The following is a 20,984-nucleotide window of genomic DNA, read 5'->3' on the forward strand; positions in this document are numbered from 1 at the left end:
AAATGAAACTAAAAGCTGGTGTTGTCTCTGTTTTAAAAGGCCTGCAAGTCTTCCGGTGACACTCGAAGCAGAGGCCATGAGCAGGCGTCTCGGGACCAACTCTAGCGAGGCCCCGTCTGTCACAAGGGCCGGGCCTGTCACTCTGCCCTGCGCTGTGTGTGTGCAAAGCTCCGGGGCCATCTCTCTGATGGGACAGCAGAAAGGGCACGGGCGAGGGCCAGGCCCCGGGGCTGCAGCAGCGCCCTCGTGGGCAGGCAGTACAAGTCCAATAGGCTCTTCACTCCCGCCACATAGCAAAACTACGCTGCCCCTTTCATTAGTATCCAAGTAGCACTGAGAACTTTTGCAAGATCTCTCTTAATGTACCACCAAAACTGTGGTAAATGTTCAGATATTTAGATGAGCACCAAATACTACAAAGTGCAACCGCTAGGGTTCCATTAAAGACTCAACAATGGCTGTCAAGGGCAGCAATGCTATAAATATATGCACATATATTTAATAAAGCAATTCGTACAAAAATCTGGAAATGCCACCGATTCATTTCTGGGCTGCTAAACCTTCTTGCAGCTCGTTCCTGGAGCATTTCTGTGGTGTGCTGTCTCGGAGAATCCTTTCCTAAAATGATTTTTAAAGACCTGCAAAGTTTTTTATTGCATCGGACACTATTCATGACACAGAGACTGCAAACTGCAAATATGTGGCATTGCAACAAGTCTTACAAATATTTTAAGAATTCGTTACACACATTTTTCTTTTTTCTTTTTTTTTTTTTTTTACAGTTTGTCTCTTTAAAAATAAAAAACGGAAGTTACAGCTAAGAGTCAGTCAACTGGGTACAGTGAAGCGCTGTAGGAATGTTAGGGTCAGGGCACAGAGGAATGACACAAAGGGGGAAGCCACAATCTTTGCCGGCTCTGCATGTATCGCCTTCCAAAGCAACTGTGCGCGTGGCGAGGGTCCCGGGTGAGCACCTCCGCTAGTCCGCTTTGGGAGAGCAGAAGTCTTTCAGGGCCTCCAGCTCCTCGATGAGCTTCTTGTTCTGCACCTCCAGCACGGCGACCCGGCTCTCCAGACACTTCACGTACTCTTTCTTCCGACGCCGGCACTCTTTAGCCGCTTCCCTGGAGAGGGGAGAAGCAGAGGGCAGACACAGCGTGTTTGGCACGCGGCCGGCAGACGCGCGGAAGTAGAGCTCGCTAAGCGGGGTCACGCTTGCTTTCCAGAGCTTGAGACCTACGTTCCCAATTCCGGGCCACACACTAAGCCACACGGGGTCGGAAGGGGCCCGCGGGTCCCTCGCGCAAGTCCACACGGCAATCAGCGGAGCTGCTGCGTCTCCTGCCTTGCTCAGAGGTCACGGGAACAAGGTCCACGCCAAAGGCAGTTACTCTGCTTTATGGCAGTAAAAGTCTTTGAGGGCCTTGAGTTCCTCAATGAGGGTCTTGTTTTGGTTTTCAAGCACAGCCACACGGTTTTCAAGACATTTGACATATTCCTTCTTCTTCCTGCGACACTCCCGGGCGGCTTCCCTGGAACCAACACAAGGCAAATGACTACAGGAACGACCCGTCGGCACAGTCCAGATCAGCTCCATCAACTCCGGCCCCCAAACTCAACAGCCAGGCGCTCCTGGCTTGCGTGGAGCCACACAACGAATGCCAGCGAGCTCGTGCCTTCTCGTGAGATTACGTCAGACAACAGGAACAACTCGAGGACGGGATCCACTTAGCCCTCGGTGCAAACGGCGCGTTCTCAGGGCACACATCCCACAGCAACAATGACCAGCACTGTGTCCAGGAACCTCCCACAACAGGACACAGCCCCGAGTGGAATTTCTATAAAAGCGTTTATAGATCCTTTCCGGCTCTCGTAAGTACGCTTGCCTGCCGGGAGCTACGGATTCCATCACAATAGGTTTGTTTTATTGGATCAAAAACAGTCACATGAAGTAAGCCTCAGAAACCTCACACGTCAACACCGGGGATTTTGCAGACTTAAATCTCAGTAGAGCAAGGTCGCTCATGGCTGGGAGGACAGTTTAATTAACACAACACAAATACATTATAACAATAAACAAAACGTGCACATTTTTACAAACCAAAATGAAGTGGATGCTACCTCTGAAAATTAAGGGAGGAAAAAAACGGGGTTACATAATACAACACTCAATCATTCAGACCATGTCAACCCACAAGTGACAGCACCGCACTCTGCATTAGGACAGAGCAGCTGCTGGACGACCCACAGGTCATTTCATAACTGGAGCCTCAGGGCACGCACTTAATACCCCACACACTGCAGTCTTCAGGCACACAAGTATGCCAAAGGAGAGAACGGACTGACAGCCAACGCAACAAACACACGGAAACAGATGGACGAGTTACTAATGTCCATGTACCACCCCACCAAAAAACAGGAAACACAGCCAACATTCTCTCTCCCCTTCTTTCCAGCGTAGGGATGGAAGCTACGGCACTCAAGTCCTCCGTGAAAGATACACTCTGAACACATCTTCATTTTGGACTCATTTTCACAATAACTGCCACTGGGTACATCACTCCCCTTCACAGAAAAAAAACTATCCTGAAACAGACACGATCCCTCGAGTACACTTTAACAAAAGTAGTGTAGAGTTGTCTACATACAGTTACTACAGTGCCCGCGTGCACGGCTGGGATCCCACATTAAGTGTGAGAGTCGGAGGGTGTGGCCGTCGCTGTATTTTTGGGAGAGGTCCCTCTCACTGCGTGGTGGCTGTGTTTTCACTATGGGAAGCAGGAGTCAGCACTAAGGAAACCCTGAAATCCCAACAAATGGCAGGAAAAGACCAACCCCTACACCCTAGTCAGGAGTAACACGCTCACCCCAGGAACTCATACGGTTCTGGACTTCCCAGCTACCTAACAATTTTTTTTTTTTTTTTGGACAGGCAGAGTGGACAGTGAGAGAGAGAGAGACAGAGAGAAAGGTCTTCCTTTTGCCGTTGGTTCACCCTCCAATGGCCGCTGCGGCCGGCGTGCTGCAGCCGGCGCACTGCGCTGATCCGATGGCAGAAGCCAGGTACCTATCCTGATCTCCCATGGGGTACAGGGCCCAAGCACTTGGGCCATCCTCCACTGCACTTCCCGGGCCATAGCAGAGAGCTGGCCTGGAAGAGGGGCAACCGGGACTGAATCCGGCGCCCTGACCGGGACTAGAACCCGGTGTCCTGGCGCCACAAGGCGGAGGATTAGCCTAGTGAGCCGCGGCACCGGCCTTAAATTTTTAAAAAATGTATAAAAGCAAACTGAACTTGATAAGACAGCAATTAATTTTATCAGAATGGTGCAAAGGGAAAAGTTAAGAATAAATCCATTCACATTGGATATTTGCCAGTTTGGGAACATAATTCAGTTTCTCCTACAAAGGAACTAAAAATAATTTCTGAATACCAAGGTTTTCATGATTAAGCATTATATTAACTACCAGATCTAGAAGGAAAGTGCTCATGCTACGAAACAGATCATCATCAAGTGAGAAGTTTAAACACCTAATAGCAGTGCTGTGGGGTGCTTCATATTTAAAATGTTACTACGCAAACTTTTCTGTAAGTGTCGCGGCTGCGGTGCGCGTGTGTGCCTGTTACCAGCGTCAAGATGTCGCCAGCACAAGCTTGGAACTAGATGGCACATTCCCAGCTACGGAAAACACCTGTTTCTTCTATTAATAGTCAGCTCTGTCGGCATGGAGTCACGTCGCAGCTTCCGGAGGAAACTGCAGCTGACACGACTGGGCAGAAATGAACACGGCCGCGGTGGGGTCCAGCCGAGCGGCTGAGCGCCGCCTCCCACGCCGCGGTGGGGTCCAGCCGAGCGGCTGAGCGCCGCCTCCCACGCCGCGGTGGGGTCCAGCCGAGCGGCTGAGCGCCGCCTCCCACGCCGCGGTGGGGTCCAGCCGAGCGGCTGAGATGCCGCCTCCCACGCCGCGGTGGGGTCCAGCCGAGCGGCTGAGCGCCGCCTCCCACGCCGCGGTGGGGTCCAGCCCGGAGGCTGAGCGCCGCCTCCCACGCCGCGGTGGGGTCCAGCCGAGCGGCTGAGATGCCGCCTCCCACGCCGCGGTGGGGTCCAGCCCGGAGGCTGAGCGCCGCCTCCCACGCCGCGGTGGGGTCCAGCCGAGCGGCTGAGCGCCGCCTCCCACGCCGCGGTGGGGTCCAGCCGAGCGGCTGAGCGCCGCCTCCCACGCCGCGGTGGGGTCCAGCCGAGCGGCTGAGATGCCGCCTCCCACGCCGCGGTGGGGTCCAGCCGAGCGGCTGAGATGCCGCCTCCCACGCCGCGGTGGGGTGCAACCCCGCGGCTGAGACACTGCATCCCACGCCGCGGTGGGGTCCAGCCCGGCGGCTGAGACGCCGCCTCCCACGCCGCGGTGGGGTGCAACCCCGCGGCTGAGCGCCGCCTCCCACGCCGCGGTGGGGTCCAGCCGAGCGGCTGAGCGCCGCCTCCCACGCCGCGGTGGGGTCCAGCCCGGAGGCTGAGCGCCGCCTCCCACGCCGCGGTGGGGTCCAGCCCCGCGGCTGAGACACCGCGTCCCACGCCGCGGTTGTAGCCTCTGGGGAGTGAACCAGCAGATGGAAGCTCTCTGGCTCTCTCTCTCTCTTTCTCTCTCTACCTCTGCCTTTCAAATAAATAAATATGGGTTTTTTTTAAAGAAAAGTTGCTGCTACACTGGTAGAAATATAATCCAAAGTCTTTTGTAGATGTTGACGAACAAAAGGAGAAAGGCCTAAGAGACCGCTCACGTGCGTGGCACGGGACGGATTAAAGCCCACGCACTTCCCGTGAAGGTGCGCTTCCAGTCCACGCGGCCGTCTTTTCGAGGCGACCTGGGGTTGGCGCAGTGCGCAGGCTCGGGCGCGCACACTGCTTGGCTGCAGACCCTGGTTCCGTGCAATCCTGAGCCACTTCCTGCTCACCTTCTGTGGGCCGCAGGTGCTCCGCGGTGTGTGTGGGGGGGGGGGGTGCCAGCCAGCCTTCTGCCCAGGGGAGGCAGTGCCGGTTACAGCAGCGGCAGAAAGGCTGGCATGCAGGCGCAGACACACCGATGCCAGGCAGCCGCTGTCTCCAGGGCACGGAACGCCATGTGCGTTGTGGTACAGGAGCCCGTGTGAGGATTCCCAAAGCGCCTCACCCCGTGCCACCGAGGAGACTGCTCACTACCCGACTGTGGCCGCTCTGGTCCGCGCTCAGAGGGACAAAGGGCAGAGCTGACCTCAGCCCTGGATCTGAGGGGTGCAGGGGCAAGAGTTTACAGGAAGTAGGTGGTGGTGACCCCGGCAAGCGCAGGACCCCCGGGGCCGGCGTCTGGGACCCTTCACAGCGAGGTGGCGAGGTGACGGGCAGCCCGCGTCTGCACATTCTCCAGGTCGGGTTCACGTGCACCGCTCTCCGCAGCAGCAAACTCACACGCGAGGTAAAGGAAATTCTGTTCAAGTTCGCGTGTTTAAAAAAGCTTCTTGGAAAATGGCATTTTATGATACGCTGTCGCGTAAAAAATAGAATTTCAGCAATATGGCGCAAGAACGTAAGAGAGAAAGTGAGAGCGAGCAGACTGGACGTGCACCTAGCAGGAGTTAGAAGGGATCCTAGGCTGTGACTAGAGGTTAGCAGAGTACCACGCTGGGGAAAAAGCGAAGCTGCATTACAGATACACACAAACCTGGAGCAAGCTTACAGAACGCTTAACTCACATCTCTGTTGCTGATGACTTACTTGACAAAGTAAGTTCCAAAGGCAAAATAAGTATCTCTCATAAACTCCTCCCATCGTATGTCAAGACATAAATTGATTACCTTTTGCACATGGCCCTTGGAAAGCACGCGGCTCAGCCGGAATGGGTTCACAGCGGGCGACACTGACCAGAAGGCCATGGCCATCAGCAGCCCAAACAGTGAGGTTGGAAGAAACAGCTTCGGGGAACATAGCTTGTTTACAGGCCTCACAACCGCACCTTCTGTGGCCTGCAGTGGGTGCTGAGTGGGGTGCGAGGGCCCTGCAGTGGGTGGGTGCTGAGTGGGGTGCGAGGGCCCTGCAGTGGGTGGGTGCTGAGTGGGGTGCGAGGGCCCTGCAGTGGGTGGGTGCTGAGTGGGGTGCGAGGGCCCTGCAGTGGTTGGGTGCTGAGTGGGGTGCGAGGGCCCTGCAGTGGGTGGGTGCTGAGTGGGGTGCGAGGGCCCTGCAGTGGTTGGGTGCTGAGTGGGGTGCGAGGGCCCTGCAGTGGTTGGGTGCTGAGTGGGGTGCAAGGGCCCTGCAGTGGTTGGGTGCTGAGTGGGGTGCGAGGGCCCCCGCGCCGGGTGCTGAGGGGGTGCAAGGGCCCTGCAGTGGGTGCTGAGTGGGGTGCGAGGGCCCTGCAGTGGGTGCTGAGTGGGGTGCGAGGGCCCTGCAGTGGTTGAGTGCTGAGTGGGGTGCGAGGGCCCGCACGTCGGGTGCTGAGTGGGGTGCGAGGGCCCGCGCGTCGGGTGCTGAGTGGGGTGCGAGGGCCCGCGCGCCGGGTGCTGAGGGGGTGCGAGGGCCCGCGCGCCGGGTGCTGAGTGGGGTGCGAGGGCTCACCTGTTCTTCATTAGCCTCAGCTCCCGTTTCCGCGTCGCCTCCTCCGCTAGTTGCTGGGGACTGTGCAGACTTCCTGGCGAGGCGGCCATCACCACTCCCTGGGGCAGGGCGGTCGTGGGGGCTCGGATCTGGTACGTCGGCATGTCACCCGTGGCGGCTGCAACGGAACAGAATATTACGAGCCTCTGTAAGCAGTCCGCAAGTCGGTATTTCATACAAGACACACGCTGACATGTCCCAGGAGGTGATGATGCAGAGGATGAACTGAGGACTGTGGGACCTTAGGCATCAGAGCCCTCCTCCAGCGGGGAAGACAGTGGTAGGAGTACCCAGCTTGCTGCACACGTGTGAGCCAGCCAGCGTCCTGATGCACTCTAGTCAGGCCTGGCTGTTTCTGCGTTTGTGCTTTTCCAGTCAAAGGCTGTTCCACTGCCAGTTCAGTGGTGTGCTGGTGGGTGTCTGGGGTCAGCTCTGGGGGAAGGAGCCACTCTCCGTGGTATTTGGTGACTCCCAGGACTCTCCCTCCCCACACGACCTCACCGAGGGCAGAGCTGGGAGGGGATTTGCAGAGGGCAGCACGGGCAGATGTCCTCACGCCCAGGGCACAGACACAGCAGCTGGAAACGGCTTCAGCGCCAGAGCTGTTTTTGAGTGCACTTTAAGTGTGTGCGTGCGCTGTATAAACGCTGTGTGTGTGGCATGTGCGACGGTTTAATCATGGCTGTATTAACAACCGGCTACCACAGGTGTATGCTATAAACCAGTCCAGCAGAGGGAGCTGGCGCGAGCCCCCCCACAAGGAAATGGTCACTGGGAGGGCGGTCGACCCTCCCAGTCCTCTACTGCGCACCGAGCCTACTCAGGCGCCAGTCCTGTGACCAGAGCCACAGCCAAAGGCAGGGCCCAGCTGCCGGCGTGCGGCCACAACAGGAACAGCACAGCGCCCCCACATGGTGGCTCTGGGGAGCCGGGCTTCTCGGGATAAAGAGACATTTCTAAGTACTCGTTTTTAAAGGGCGTTTTCTAACAACAGAATCATACAGTTAGAAGACAGATGTCAGATGTACTTAGATTTCACAATGAATACTGAGGGTTCTCGAAGGCTCCTAATTCGTATCAGTGCTTTGTCTCTCTACCGCCGTGGCCAGGGCTTCCTGGAAAAGACAGCGGGGCCCCAGTGACGCCACGTGTCTCTGCCACCCACGCTTTAACTTTAAGAACGTTTGGCCCAGAGTTATTTTGGTACTCCACAGAGACATGACGAAGTGCATGGTCTCTCAAAGCAAAATGCAAAAAAAAAAAAAAAAAAAAGGGTCTTAAGGGAAAAAAAGGTACTAAATTCTGTAAAAAGCAGTCTGGACCAAATGCCAGTCCAGAGAGGAATGCAGTTCCTCCGTGATTGTTAAATGCACTGTCTGGCCCTGGAGACGTTTTGCCCTTTCAGCTAGGAGACGATGTCCCTGAGAACAGCCGAGCAGTTTTAGAAAGTTAAATGCAAGGTAACAGACTTAGGGGCGTCCGTGGAGGAAGTGCCGGCTTCTCTCCCTGGGCTTCGGAACTAAACCAAAGAATGGAATTGAAAACATGGCTTGGAGGAGAGATCACTTAAAGGCCTTTGCAGAATGAATAAAAAAAATTACTATTTATAGGGCTGCCTGCCTCTTCCTCTGTGTGTCATTTTTAAAACAATGTTGATACAGAGTGATTAAAGGTCCCCAGCAAAAAACAGAGAAAGAGTGCATTTGTTTTGGTAACTTTTTGAAGTGCGGTCTGCACGCATGTCTCACTGCGCGCTGTAGTGTGGCAGCGCTGAAGAAGAAAACCAGCTGTGAGGGAACTGAGACTATATTTAGAGTCTCAAGCACGCCACCGTCACAGGAAACCAGGCAGAGGGCCCGCCTCCCCGCCTCTCCTCACCCACGTCCAGGGGGCTGCAACAAGGGCGGCACTGGGGGCCGCTGGCTTTCTAAAACGGGAACAATGGCCAGTGACGCCTGAGCAGTGGGCGCGCCCGTGCCGACATTTGCGGGAAGTGCAGGGACGCGGACAGAGAGGTGCAGAGGCGCTGCACCCGCCAGTCAGAGCAGAACGCCTGCGAGACAGGCCAAGGCCAGGCTGAGGGCATCCGTTGTTGGAAAGGGGAGAAAGGGGGCGCTGGGAACACTTCACGGACGAAAAGTGAAGTTCACCCACTGGTTTTGTCTTTACCAGAAACGGCTCGACAGAACATTCTGCCTGGTTCCAAAAGCCCAGGTGCCGGGGCAGGAGCCATCTGGCCAAAAGGCCGATTGATGGCCACGCGAGAGCAGTCGCTCAGAAAGTCGTCACCCTACAGGGACTTGCACAGGGTGGTGGTTTTGGCTGTATTAGTTAGGAGACGTTAGGTGACAAACTGGGCTTTGTTATAATTTTTCAGATATATATTCGCTTGATTTCCTTCTATAAAAATCAAAGATTACAGCTCATGATTTCAAGCCAGAAGTAAGAATTGGTGTAAGTTAGTAGGAAGTAGTAGGAGTTTCTGTCCCAAGGAGTCTGTGTACTTCTCATGGGCACTGGAGAACTTCCAAATACTCAAATATAATCTTGTGATTAAGTACACTAAAAAGATATGGGCAGTGAGAATCTCTGGTTTGGAGGAAGTCTAAATGTCAAAAAGTTTTATTTTTAAAATGAGTTATTTTAAAAAGCGCTTATCTTAGGTTCAGTTTCCAAGAGGATGAACCCAGGATCAGAGAGCCACGCTTCTCCCTGTCCCCTCATAAAAGCCAACCCCTGTCCCATCCAACTGCTCAGGGTTTCCGAGTTTTGTTTTTTAATCCTAAAGTTTCATTTTTGTTTTCATCAATGGGGGCTTAAAAGTTCCCGACTGAAGGGAGACGTGAGAAGAAGCTGTTGACACACCAGTTTTGTTCTCGGGCCAGCACAAGCTCTAAGGCCAGCCGGGGATGCGGCCCCTGTGCCCTGGATGCCCCCTGGATGCCTCCAGGGTCTGGCACAGTGCTGGGTGTGTAGCAGGCGCTGCATGAGGTGATGTGAGCGCCACGAGGCAAAACCTGAACTCCCCAAGGTTTCGCCCCAGCTCGGTCATCCGGGACGCTTGGATGAAGCTTCCAGACTCGTGTGTTCCCGCAGGGTCTTTTCCTAACAGAAGGCTCCGCGTGTCCACCCGCCCCCGGGTGCACTGTGCATGCACATGTCTCCCGTGGCAAGTTCTAATCAGAACACGAAAAAGTTACTTAGGCTTAGTGTGAACCATGTTGTGGAAGGAGATTCCTGGAACCCTCCATTCTGGTTATGAACGTCATACCTCTCTTGGCAAGCGTTAAACACGGCACAGCAGAAAAGCATGGGATTTGGAGCCTGGGTTCTAGTCCAGCTCCGCCACTTACCAGCCATGTGACTTGGGACAAGTTCAGTCTCCTCATCTGAAAAACGGGGATACATTATCTCATTTGGTACTCACAACAAACCCTGTGCTGTGTGTCAGTGTCTAGACAGTGCCTGGCACCTGTCAGCTCCCCTCCTCTCCCCTTCCTCAAGTGCTGAAAGACAGCGTTCCAAACCAAGCTTACATCGGGCTTCGTTAGCAGGCACCGAACACCCACAAACACATCGTCCCCGGGGCCTCCCTTCCCGCACACCGCTTATTCCTTATTGTACAAAAATCAGCCTACTAAAAACCCCTAAACTCTAGAGTACAGTTCTACCCCTGGAGAGAACAAGTTACTGAGTGATAACGTAAGGTGTCCCTTTTCAAAGTGTACCGTCACTTAAAACCTTGAAGGTGGAGAATCACAGATGATCTCAAAATGCACGCTTGTCAGACTGGCCCTACAAAACCCCACGCGCCAGACTAGGAGGCCAAGAGGCACCAGCTCCGGCTGAAGGACCATCCCCGTGCTCCCGAAGTAGAGCCATCCTCAGCACCCCGCAAGCGGTGACTCAGTGCTTTGACTGCTTTTTGGCTTATGAAGATACCTGTGCCGCTGAGCGCGTTACTTGAATAAAAGCATTCTCACATGGTCTTCCTGACTTCCTGCGTCACCTCCCTACGTCCACTGTGGCGGGAGCTCAGAAACCACACGCAGGGGCAGGGGCTTCTCGCCCCCCTCCCCAAGCCGGCCTGCTCCTGAGGCTCCCGGCAGGCGTGGCCAGGCTGCGCCCCCTCCACTGCTGCACTTCCTCCAGGATGTCTAAGCACTCAACACTGCACGCGTGTGACTGCCAGAAACCACGCAGAGGCCGGCGCCGCGGCTCACTAGGCTAATCCTCCGCCTTGCGGCGCTGGCACACCAGGTTCTAGTCCCGGTCGGGGCGCCGGATTCTGTCCCGGTTGCCCCTCTTCCAGGCCAGCTCTCTGCTGTGGCCAGGGAGTGCAGTGGAGGATGGCCCAAGTGCTTGGGCCCTGCACCCCATGGGAGACCAGGAGAAGCACCTGGCCCCTGGCTTCGGATCAGCATGGTGCGCCGGCCATGGCGGCCATTAGAGGGTGAACCAACGGCAAAGGAAGACCTTTCTCTATGTCTCTCTCTCTCTCACTGTCCACTCTGCCTGTCAAAATAAAAAATAAAAAATAAAAAAACCACGCAGAATGAAGTCGCTAAGTGTTGCCGTCAGCTCGACTGAGGTACAGTCGACAGAACCGGTGTGTCCTTGAGGTGCACATGCGCTGCTTCATACACGCATACCCTGGGAAATGACTGCCACAGTCAGGCGGTCAGTCACACGTAAGGGGCCTTCGCAGGTGTTTATTAACGGAACATCCTGTGTTAAAGATAAGAAATTATGAATACTGGAATTAAATGCTCTGGATCGTGGCAAACAGATGCTCTGCATCCTACAAGAATAATAACAAATATTCTAGAAAAAAACCCTCCATTTTGAGTTTTACAAGGATGCTCCATCATTGCATGCATTTTGGAAGCAGTATGTAGCCTCCTGTTGCGATTCCTGTCACAGTCACGCTAAGGACACGGGGTCAAGCGGAGCAGCGATGTGGTATGGCATGAACAGAGCCACAGGCGGGGTCTGACGACCCTGGTTCAGCACCGGTGGGCCCTGTCAGCTCGGGAGAGTCACCTTACCCCGAATCGGTGTTGTCCCACAGAAGGCGGTGTGACTCTATCAGCCCTACGCCACGGATCGCCACTGGCAGCCAGACAGACACTGGAGGCCATTCCGTTAAGTGAAACACACTAGACACAGACAGAGTCCACGGCCTCTCTCGGACGCGCAAGTTTAAGAAAGGCGTCTGAACCTGGGCCAGTGGTCACCAGAGGCTGAGCAGGATGGGGAGACAGGGGACAGGAGTTCAGTGACCCGCAGCAGACACAGGAGGGTGACAGGGCCGACAGAGAAACAAAGGAGAGGCGAACAGCGGGAGACGCTGCCACTGTGTACACGTGGTGACGTGGTGAGACACTACGGCACAGCACCCCTGCGAGTGTGCCAGGCCCGCCCGCTCACCACGACGCTGCCTGCCCTGTGTGTCAGGGAGACCGCGTGCGTGCTGCTCTCTCTAGACGCGACCTCCTGAGCTGGGCCCACCCCGTCCCGTGAGCACTGGCGTCGGCCAGCCCCTCTGCCAGCACGTCATGTGCCTGATAGTGCGGGGAAAGCTGACGTAACGCAGTGGTAACACAGTGGTCTTATCTGGCAGTGTCTTCACTCGGGGAACTAGAACAGGGCCGGGTGAAATCAGCACTCGAGCTGTACTGAAATCTTTTCCAAAACCAGCAGGAAAACAGCTTAACGGCAACTTTCAACTTCACCTTCCACGCCGATTTAGTTTTATTGAAACTGCATGTAGACCAGTGACTTCCGCTTTTTTACTTTCCACACGACTTCACCTTTGCTACCGATTTCAACAAGTTGTCACAAAACCATGCTTCCCCGGGAAAGTTTCTCACTAAGGACCACGGCCGACTGCTTTTCCAGCGGCAGCCCTGCCCTCGTTCCCACGCAGCAACCGTGGGACGCTGTCTCCCGAGGTTGTAGAGTTGTCTGTCCTGAGCGGTTCGGAAAGCTCTCCTGAATACAGCTAACACTCAGAGACGCAACTGAAAGCAAGCTCCTAGCGTAGTCAGCTTAAGAAACAAAATGCCATATTTCTAGTAAGAATTTAAATTATACCCAGTAGAGTCAATAATCTGTAATCCTACCAACTGCAGAGGGTCCCTTCTTATGTTCAAGGCCATGTTCCGTAAGGAAATCCTTCCCAGGCCAGTCATTTGAGTTAGAGCCTGGCTGGGGACTTGAGATCAGTTTTTCAAACTAAGGTGTATACCATTAGTGAGGTCAAAAACTCTAATTTTGTGGGTCAAGAATAGCACTGATGGGGTGAGAACGGACCAGACTTAAACCATGCTTTCCAAGGGACAGTCAAGGTCTGAGAACAGGTGTTCTGCCACTGTCCGGCAGTTTTAAGTTTCAGCATTTAAAAAAAGTTTAAATTGGAAAATGAACTGTTGTATAAACAGTATTTGAAAGAAGAATTAAGAAAACAGCAGCTCTTCCAGGCAGCTTTAGCACTGGCGTGTGCAGGTCACACTTGCTGGGGACACGAAGACCCTGAGGGGCTGGGGGGCTGGCCTGGGGTCGGGTTCTCCAGCTTCAGCTACAGGCTCAGTCCGGGGCCACTGCATACACAGTGTCGCAACCACACACGAGTCACCGAATCCCAGTCTTTCACAATCACTAAGAAAAGTAAACCTCCAGAGAGAACTGCTCATTACCAACCCAATGCCAGAGGCCAGGGAACCAGGACAAAGGCCACCGCTCCCGGACCCAGCCCTGTGCAGGGCCCACCCCTCTCCAGGAGGAGCACCTGGCCACGTGACTGCCTTCAGGGTCCCCCTCCTCAAGCGGACACTTACCGAGAGAGAAAAGCCAGAGCAAGGCTAAGGAGCAAAGCTACTCAGAGTGAGCGACCTTGGAGACAGAGGCAGTGGTGAGCAGAGAGAGGAACTGACTAACCGGCAGCGTGACTGGGGCTGACGTCAACGTGCAGAGGGCTCCGAGTTTAACTCGTCCACGCCCCTGCTGAAACAGGATTCCAGGAAATGTAATGACGTCAGCCCTCGGAACTCAGCTGGCTGGGGAACAGACCATTTGAAACGCGGGAGGAGAGACGGGGCTCGGGCACGCAAACACCCCCCCCCCCCAGGGTTCCTGCTCGGCTCGCAGGGTAACCAAACCCGGAGCTAAATTGTTTTACAATGGGGACAGCATTTACGTTTACCTTGTAGGCACAGTGAGTTTGCAACAGGTTGCAGATGAAATAATCCCTTATCTGCTTATTTCAGTAGTGCAAAATGGTGTGCAGGAAGCGGGGGGGGGGGGGGGGGAGCGAGCAAGAGCGAGCGAGCGAGCGAGGAGGAGGGAGAGGGAGAGACTGTGCGTGCTGCTTTCCCAGACCACAAGAAAGCAGTCTAATACTGAGCAAAGACGCAACTACACTGAGTCCCCTTCACACGGCGCTCAGCAGAGAGATCTGTAAACGGAAACTTCTCACTCCTGACGAGGAAATTCACACTTCTTCAAACACTCTCTAAACTTCCGAGAAAACTCTGCCGGGTTCATTGCACGCCCCCTGGTCAAAGCCTTACCTGTCTCTTCTCCGGTCACAGCCATGACGGGCTTCTGCATCCAGAGCCGCCCTGTGTCCCCTCTCACAGGGCCACAGAAAGTGTTCCACACCAGCAGGCATGTGCGGGATAAGGAGGAGTGCTGACATCACTGTGACGTCACTGCCTATCATTGCCATCAGTTGGCTTTGTCACAGGCGAGCTCTCCGAAACCAAAGCCCTGTAAAACCCTTCCTGTAATAAACCATCTGAACGGTCTTGTTTCTTTCACATAAAAAAAAAAAAAATCTGGAGACAGGCTCTAGCAAAAACGCCTCCCTAGCATTAAATGCCGCACCGTTCTCATGGGGCTACTTCTTTGCGATCTTGACGTCCACAGTTTCTAGGCAGACACCAGGGAACGCACCCTGTGTATTTTTTGTAACAAACAGGAGATTAGGGTGATACATGGGGGTTTGATCTCTGACAATCAGCACAGAAATACTGCATTTGACAGACAGATGCTTCCAAACCCACCACGTAAGAAACACCCAGCCACCTTTGTTCACCTCACATACTTTTATTTGCTGAACACTTTGTTCAACATCGTAAAGCCAACTGTTCTAGGGAGGCAGAACTAATTCCACTTGAAAGGAGCGGATACTGAGAGGGCCAAACCCCACGCCACTGTAGCTCGCATCCCCCCGCCGACTGTGGACTCTGGGCCCACAGAAGCGGCCGTTACGTGGGGTCCCCTAAGACATTATCCGCCATGATAAAAGCCCCTTGAAGAGTGCTGTGACTGTTGAACTTCACACATCAATCACAATCACTATTCAAAAACTTCTAAAAACACGTCATTGCAGTTGTCTCGTTGAACAAAGATCCAGCACATGAAGAGCGGAATCGTGACGGCAAGCAGGACGGAAGCCGGTCAGACATGGCTGTGGAGGAGGCCACGGCCTGGGAAAAGAGGATGTCCGTCTACTGCACTACAGCAGTGACCTGCCGCCCGGCCTGCGGCTGCACGATGCCCCGCACGGCGGGCACGCAGCCTCGGACAGCCCCGCACATCTGGCTCACTCCATGAAGCAGCTTCCCGGGGAAGGAAGCAGGGACTTTAGTCAGCGCCTCGGAGGGGAGCGGTCAGTGTTCCCGCCCATTCTGAGGCCCCTGCAGAGCGTCCACCCCCGTCAGGGGACCTCACCAGGGACGCTCTGCTGTCCCAGTCACGCCTCAGGGTGTGAGCCCGAGAGCACGTCAGTACATTTTGTTTCAAATTGCATTTTTTAAAGGGAACTTTCATTAATTTATTTACTTGAAAGGTAGACAGACAGAAATCTCCTATCCACTAGTTCATTCCCCAAATATACTCAAGGGCCCGGTCCGGGACAGGCCAAGGCCCAGAGGTGGGAACTCCATCTGGGACTCCTGTGTGGGTGGCCACTACCTGCCATCTCCCAGGGTGCACCTCAACAGGAAGCTGGAATTAGCAGAGCCGCTGGGACAGACTCCAGGCGCTCCGATGTGGAGTGTGGGCGTTCCCACTGGTGGCTTAACTGCTAGGCCACACACTCACCCCTTAAACTTGATGTTGTTTATTGTTTATCTCAGTGTTTCTTTAAATTGGCAAAAGGACCTGCTCAATAAATATTAGTGTAAAAAAGAGGGCAGAAGAAGCCAAGGGTGGAAGGAAGTGGGTCGCTTAACCCGTTGACTACCGCTCTCAGTGGGTTTCATATATTCCCTGGACTAGCCGGACTCAGTGGACGGGGAGCAGAGCCGACGTCTTCACAGAGTGCAGTGCACCTCCCTCCAGAAGCCGCTAAGGATCCTGGTCCACTTAGAAGTTGGCGCCCAGGCAGGACACAGAGCCCGAGAACCGCGGCACTCGTGACGAGGCACCTCCTGGAGGTGTCTGAGGCAGATCCAGAGGATCACGGAAGGCTTCCTGGAGGGAGGGCCCTCTAAGCCCAGACTTGAGCAACGCGTACCATGCGGGAAAGTGCTCTCCTAGGGACGGAGCGGGGCCTGGTAAGGAGAGAAAGCATAGCCGACCAAGGCAAGGAAGACGCAGCTGCCATCCGAGAGGGGAGGAGACCAGGTCAGGCCAAGGTTGGAAGCGCAGGACGGGCTGCGGGCTTTTGTCTCCCAGCCTCCAAAGCAGTGGCATCAGGAGGCGGCCTCGGCTGCTGGCCTCCAGGAGCTGCCGAGGCCTTGAGGGGGGAGCCCTCAGGAAGGGGATCCACGCTTCCTAAGGCAGGCCCCAGAGAGCCCCTGCCCCTTCCAGCTAGTGGGAAACGGGGGGGGGGGGGGCGCGGCGGGGCACAGTATGAATTAGGCAGACCCTCACCCGCAGGTCCCTGCTCGTGGACCGAGGTCTGCCGTGAAGACCCGCCAACTCGGGACGTGGCAGGCACAGCCCACGTGGGGCAGATGGCAGGCGACAAGGACAGGAGGGCAAGGACAGTGGGGTGGGGAGGAGCGGAGGACGTGTGGATGAGCCGGGGGAAGAGCCTACGGAGTGGCTTTGGGTGGACACCAGGGTTCCAATTAAGGAGGACGAACTGCCCGTCACTGAGACAGAGACAACAAGAGGATCGGGGTGGGGGGTTAAAACTGGAGGTCCAGGTTTGGAGTCAGGAGACAGTGTGGGACATCGACATCTACAGAGTTGGAAGCCGTGGGGGATGGGTGCTCGGATCAAAGGGAGAGGGGCCCTAACGCTAGGAAACGGGCAGAGGGAGATAAGGCCAGCAAAGCAGCCACGGCGGTGGGGTTGGGGGGGGGGGGCAGGAAACAGGAGAATGCGGTGCCTCTGAGAAGGAGGAAGCCGAGTCAGCAACGCTGCCCCACGCGGAAGGACCAACCAGGAGCAGGACTGGGATTCCGACAGAGGCCGGCGGCCTGTCAGGGCGCTGCAGGCCGGAAGGTGGGCAGGGAGAGCAGCCCGGGAGGCGCAGGGAGACCCGACAAGAATGCCCAATGACGCCGCTGGACTTCACACGGAACCAGGGCTCCTGGAGGAAAGAGAAAACAGGAAAGAAAGAAGAAGAGGGAAAATGAGGACGAAAGAGAGGGAGAAATACGCACCATGAGCTGTGCATGGTATAAACAAACACGTGGCATCGCACAGTAATTCATCATCAGCATAGTCTCAGGAGTAGAGGTGAGCAGGCTCCTGAGAAGACGAGCTTACAAAAACACGACTGGAAAATGTACCAGGAAAAAGTGCATTCACAACAGTACCCACAACCAGGAAGCACCTAGAAATCAACCGGGCAAGAATAGGTGAGGTTCCGAAGAGAAAATATCTAAGCTGCTAACAGTAAAACGGGATCTGCATAAATGAGACATTCTATGGTTTGGGCTAGGTCAATTTAATAATACTACAAAGACTTCAGTTCTCCCTAAGTCAGCCCATAGATTAAATGCAATCTCATCTTTGGTTTTATTCTTCTCCTCTTCTTCCTCTTCTTCTTCTTCTTGCCACTACCACTTGGAAGCTAAAAATCTATTCTAAACGCACATGGGAGAATTATGGTTCACAAATGACTGAGCACTAAGAAGCGACAACAAACCAAAAAGACCAAGAAGGGGACCCGGTTCTGTGAGAGTCAGCATAGGGCTGATGCGCAGGAGAGGCGCAGCTCGGAAGAGAGTTCTGACACAGATCCAAGGCACATGAGAACCTGCACACATATGTCATGAGAAAGGACATACAGAGAAGTCAAAACCGGACCCCACCGGGCACCGTCTCCAGAGGTGCCTCCCAGATGCATGTAAGAAATACAAACAAGACACAGCACTCCGCTGTAAGATTACTCAGTTAGACACGCAGCGCTCACGAGCATGGGTGGAACACAGCAGGTGGCTTTAATCGCACATTTAGAAGGAAACACTGAAGTGCTGCATAAGTGCTGAGTGTCCTACGTAAACGGCGTTGTCACAGTAAGCCCCAGAACGCCCAGGAGTAGAGCTAATTGTCAAGGGATTCATCGGTCATAATCTGTTCACCCACATTTGTGAGACTTTTAAACTAAAAGGGCTGTTACTGCTTCCCTTAAGTAAGTGGACCGAGAGACTTCCAACTCAGCCTTTGAAAGCTGTATTCAACACATTTGTTCGCATTATCACAGGGACAACTAAACTGCATTGAAACCTTAGGTAAGCTTTTAGGGCGGCATTCCAACTGTTCATTTCACTACTGTTAGAGCTAGAAGGGGCACCCTCAGAACCAAAGTACACTTAGCATAGCCCAAAAATAAGCAACTGTTTTGAAATGAGTTGTCTAGAAATTAGAGTTGAATTAACAGCTAGGGGAAAACCCAAATTCAAGGCATCATGGGCTGAAAACTTAAATCCTTACAAAACAGGCAACAGAAATCTACTAGGTCGGCACTGTGACCCCCAAATGCAGGATATTTACATAATTGAAATACTCACCCCTTTTCAACTCCCCTTTTCTACCATGCTACTCTGAACTGAGCTTTTCCTATGAGCAGTAAAACCTGCTTAAAAAATCCCGGCCGAGGCTGGTGTTGGCCTTGTGGCTGACGCTGCAGACCCTGCAGGAGGGCCCGGGCTCCGCTGCTCCCGACCCCAGCTCCTGCCACTGCATTCCCTGCAGGAGTGCCCGGGCTCCACTCCCGACCCCAGCTCCTGCCGCTGCAGACCCTGCAGGAGGGCCCGGGCTCCGCTCCCGACCCCAGCTCCTGCCGCTGCAGACCCTGCAGGAGGGCCCGGGCTCCGCTCCCGACCCCAGCTCCTGCCGCTGCAGACCCTGCAGGAGGGCCCGGGCTCCGCTCCCGACCCCAGCTCCTGCCGCTGCAGACCCTGCAGGAGGGCCCGGGCTCCGCTCCCGACCCCAGCTCCTGCCGCTGCAGACCCTGCAGGAGGGCCCGGGCTCCGCTCCCGACCCCAGCTCCTGCCGCTGCAGACCCTGCAGGAGTGCCCGGGCTCCGCTCCCGACCCCAGCTCCTGCCGCTGCATTCCCTGCAGGAGGGCCCGGGCTCCGCTCCCGACCCCAGCTCCTGCCGCTGCAGACCCTGCAGGCGGTGCTGCTGGCTGGGACTGGGTTCTCGCCTAAGCTGATTCGCTGGCTCCCAGCTTCGGCCCGGCTGAGACCACCGCAGACGACTGGGAGCCAACCAGCAGCTGGTCGTGCCCTCTCTCACACACACAGACACACACACACATGCTTCCTGCCTCGCAAAATAAAAAATAAATGAATAATAAAATGAAGATCAGACCATTTATTTGACTTGCTTAATGGACTAAAATATTTCTTTAAGCCTTTTTAAGTGACCCCCACCCCACTCCCCTGCCAAAAATCTACCTCCTGTATGTTTCAGCAAAGCATAAAATCACTACTACATGGTGTGCAATAGTAATGCATAGGTATTCTAATTGTACGAGAGTAATAAAATATACCTTGAACAACAACCTGGCTGCCTGGGACAAAGAACTGCTGTGTGCCATCGGCCGACTGTGCTGCGTACTGTACAATTGTAGCACCTGGTGGAGGAGCTGCTGAATTTGTCATTGTTAGTGCCTGTAGTCCCTGAACACCATCAGATCCTGGGTTAGAAATCTGGATTGCTCCACCTTGGGCTATAGCAACTTAACAGAAAAAGAAAAGACATATTAGAGAATTTCAAGATTAATTTCTGATAATCCCACACTGGCGGAATACACTCTGGGTCTGCTTGTCACCACTGTTTCTCACTCTCAAGTCACCCTGATCGCTCTATGCTGAACTGACAAGGGACATGGGCTTTGGTGGGGGACAATACCCTGCACACAGGAAAGACTAGCATTCTACATTCAGGACTTCCTGAAACCCATGGAGCCCACAGGCTTCCTTGTCCCTGGCCTCCAACCCACTGAACTGTGTAAGAGAGGAGGAGCAAGCAGGGAGGGGGGTCCTACTTCTTCGCTTACTCCATTCTCTCAGAAATGTAAAATGTTAACTTGGAGGGTATCTTAAAAGGTAACTCTACTCAACATTTTTGTTGTATAATATTTACCAAGTGCCTTTAATAATTACAGCTAATGTTCTCTAAATACTAGAATTTCCCAGTCATGTTGAAAAGTTAACGTGTTAACCTAGAGTTTCAAAAGAATAATTGAGCAAGTATTTTAAAATTTCACTCTAATAGATAATTAAGTCCTGTTTAACACATCAGAAAGTCTGTATAACATAAATATTACAACTGTGAATTTTAAACAGCAGAGATTCTGGGGAACCAAAGGCTCCTTTTAAAAAACTGCACATAAACTAGCCAGTTTTACAATGAAGATGTAAACACCACACGGTCAGAGTCACACAGAGTGCGATGCAAATGCCTTATAGAAAGGCTGGTGTTTCAAACACGCTCTGAGTATCTCCAAGTCCTTCTCAAGCATTTTTAAGGGCAGCTGAGCAAAAGCCCACTGAGGTCCAAAGCCACCAGAACCATGGAAAGACAAACAGCAGAATTTCAGGGCTCTGACTCAGGGGCTCTCGGGCTGAGCCCACATTTACGACAGCGGCACCGGCACAGCCCTGCCGGAAGCGGACGGGCAGAGAGAACACGCCGGGCCTGAGGACCCCGAGGAGCCTGCCACACTGTCTCAGGACAGGACACCTTCAACCACACTCCAGACTGGCCCGGTTTCAGCACGCAGCTTCACAACAGTAGAAGGTCTGGGGACAATCCGTGCAACGTCTTAACAGAGAAGCGTGAGAAAGACAAGAGGTCTTTGCTTCTTGCATCTTCACGCCTCCCCGTGAATGAATCTGATCCGCTGTGCTCTGTGGGGCTGTATTTCCCATGGACACTGGCGTGATGTC

General features: G+C 54.2%; 1 protein-coding gene across 39 annotated transcripts in view; it reads right to left on the reverse strand.

Annotated features, from left to right (window-relative positions):
* Positions 1-627: 627 nt before the first annotated feature.
* The window catches only part of CREM (cAMP responsive element modulator), a 71,224-nt gene continuing 50,867 nt past the window's right edge, over positions 628-20,984 (reverse strand). For 9 of the 39 annotated variants that reach the window (XM_070056162.1, XM_070056159.1, XM_070056157.1 and 6 more), the window contains 4 exons: positions 19,583-19,771; positions 9,974-10,009; positions 6,582-6,738; positions 628-1,532 (listed from right to left, as the gene is read on the reverse strand). In XM_070056162.1, coding sequence (XP_069912263.1) covers positions 1,388-1,532; positions 6,582-6,738; positions 9,974-10,009; positions 19,583-19,771 — 527 coding nt within the window. In that variant the 3' untranslated portion in view covers positions 628-1,387. Of the gene's footprint in view, positions 2,029-6,581; positions 6,739-9,973; positions 10,010-13,459; positions 13,829-14,191; positions 14,483-19,582; positions 19,772-20,984 lie in introns of those variants that run through there. The other 30 variants (XM_070056173.1, XM_070056165.1, XM_070056171.1 and 27 more) reach the window with 16 other exon arrangements.

The sequence above is a fragment of the Oryctolagus cuniculus genome, chromosome 13 (assembly GCF_964237555.1).
Source record: "Oryctolagus cuniculus chromosome 13, mOryCun1.1, whole genome shotgun sequence".
In the NCBI taxonomy this organism is placed as follows: Eukaryota; Metazoa; Chordata; class Mammalia; order Lagomorpha; family Leporidae; genus Oryctolagus; species Oryctolagus cuniculus.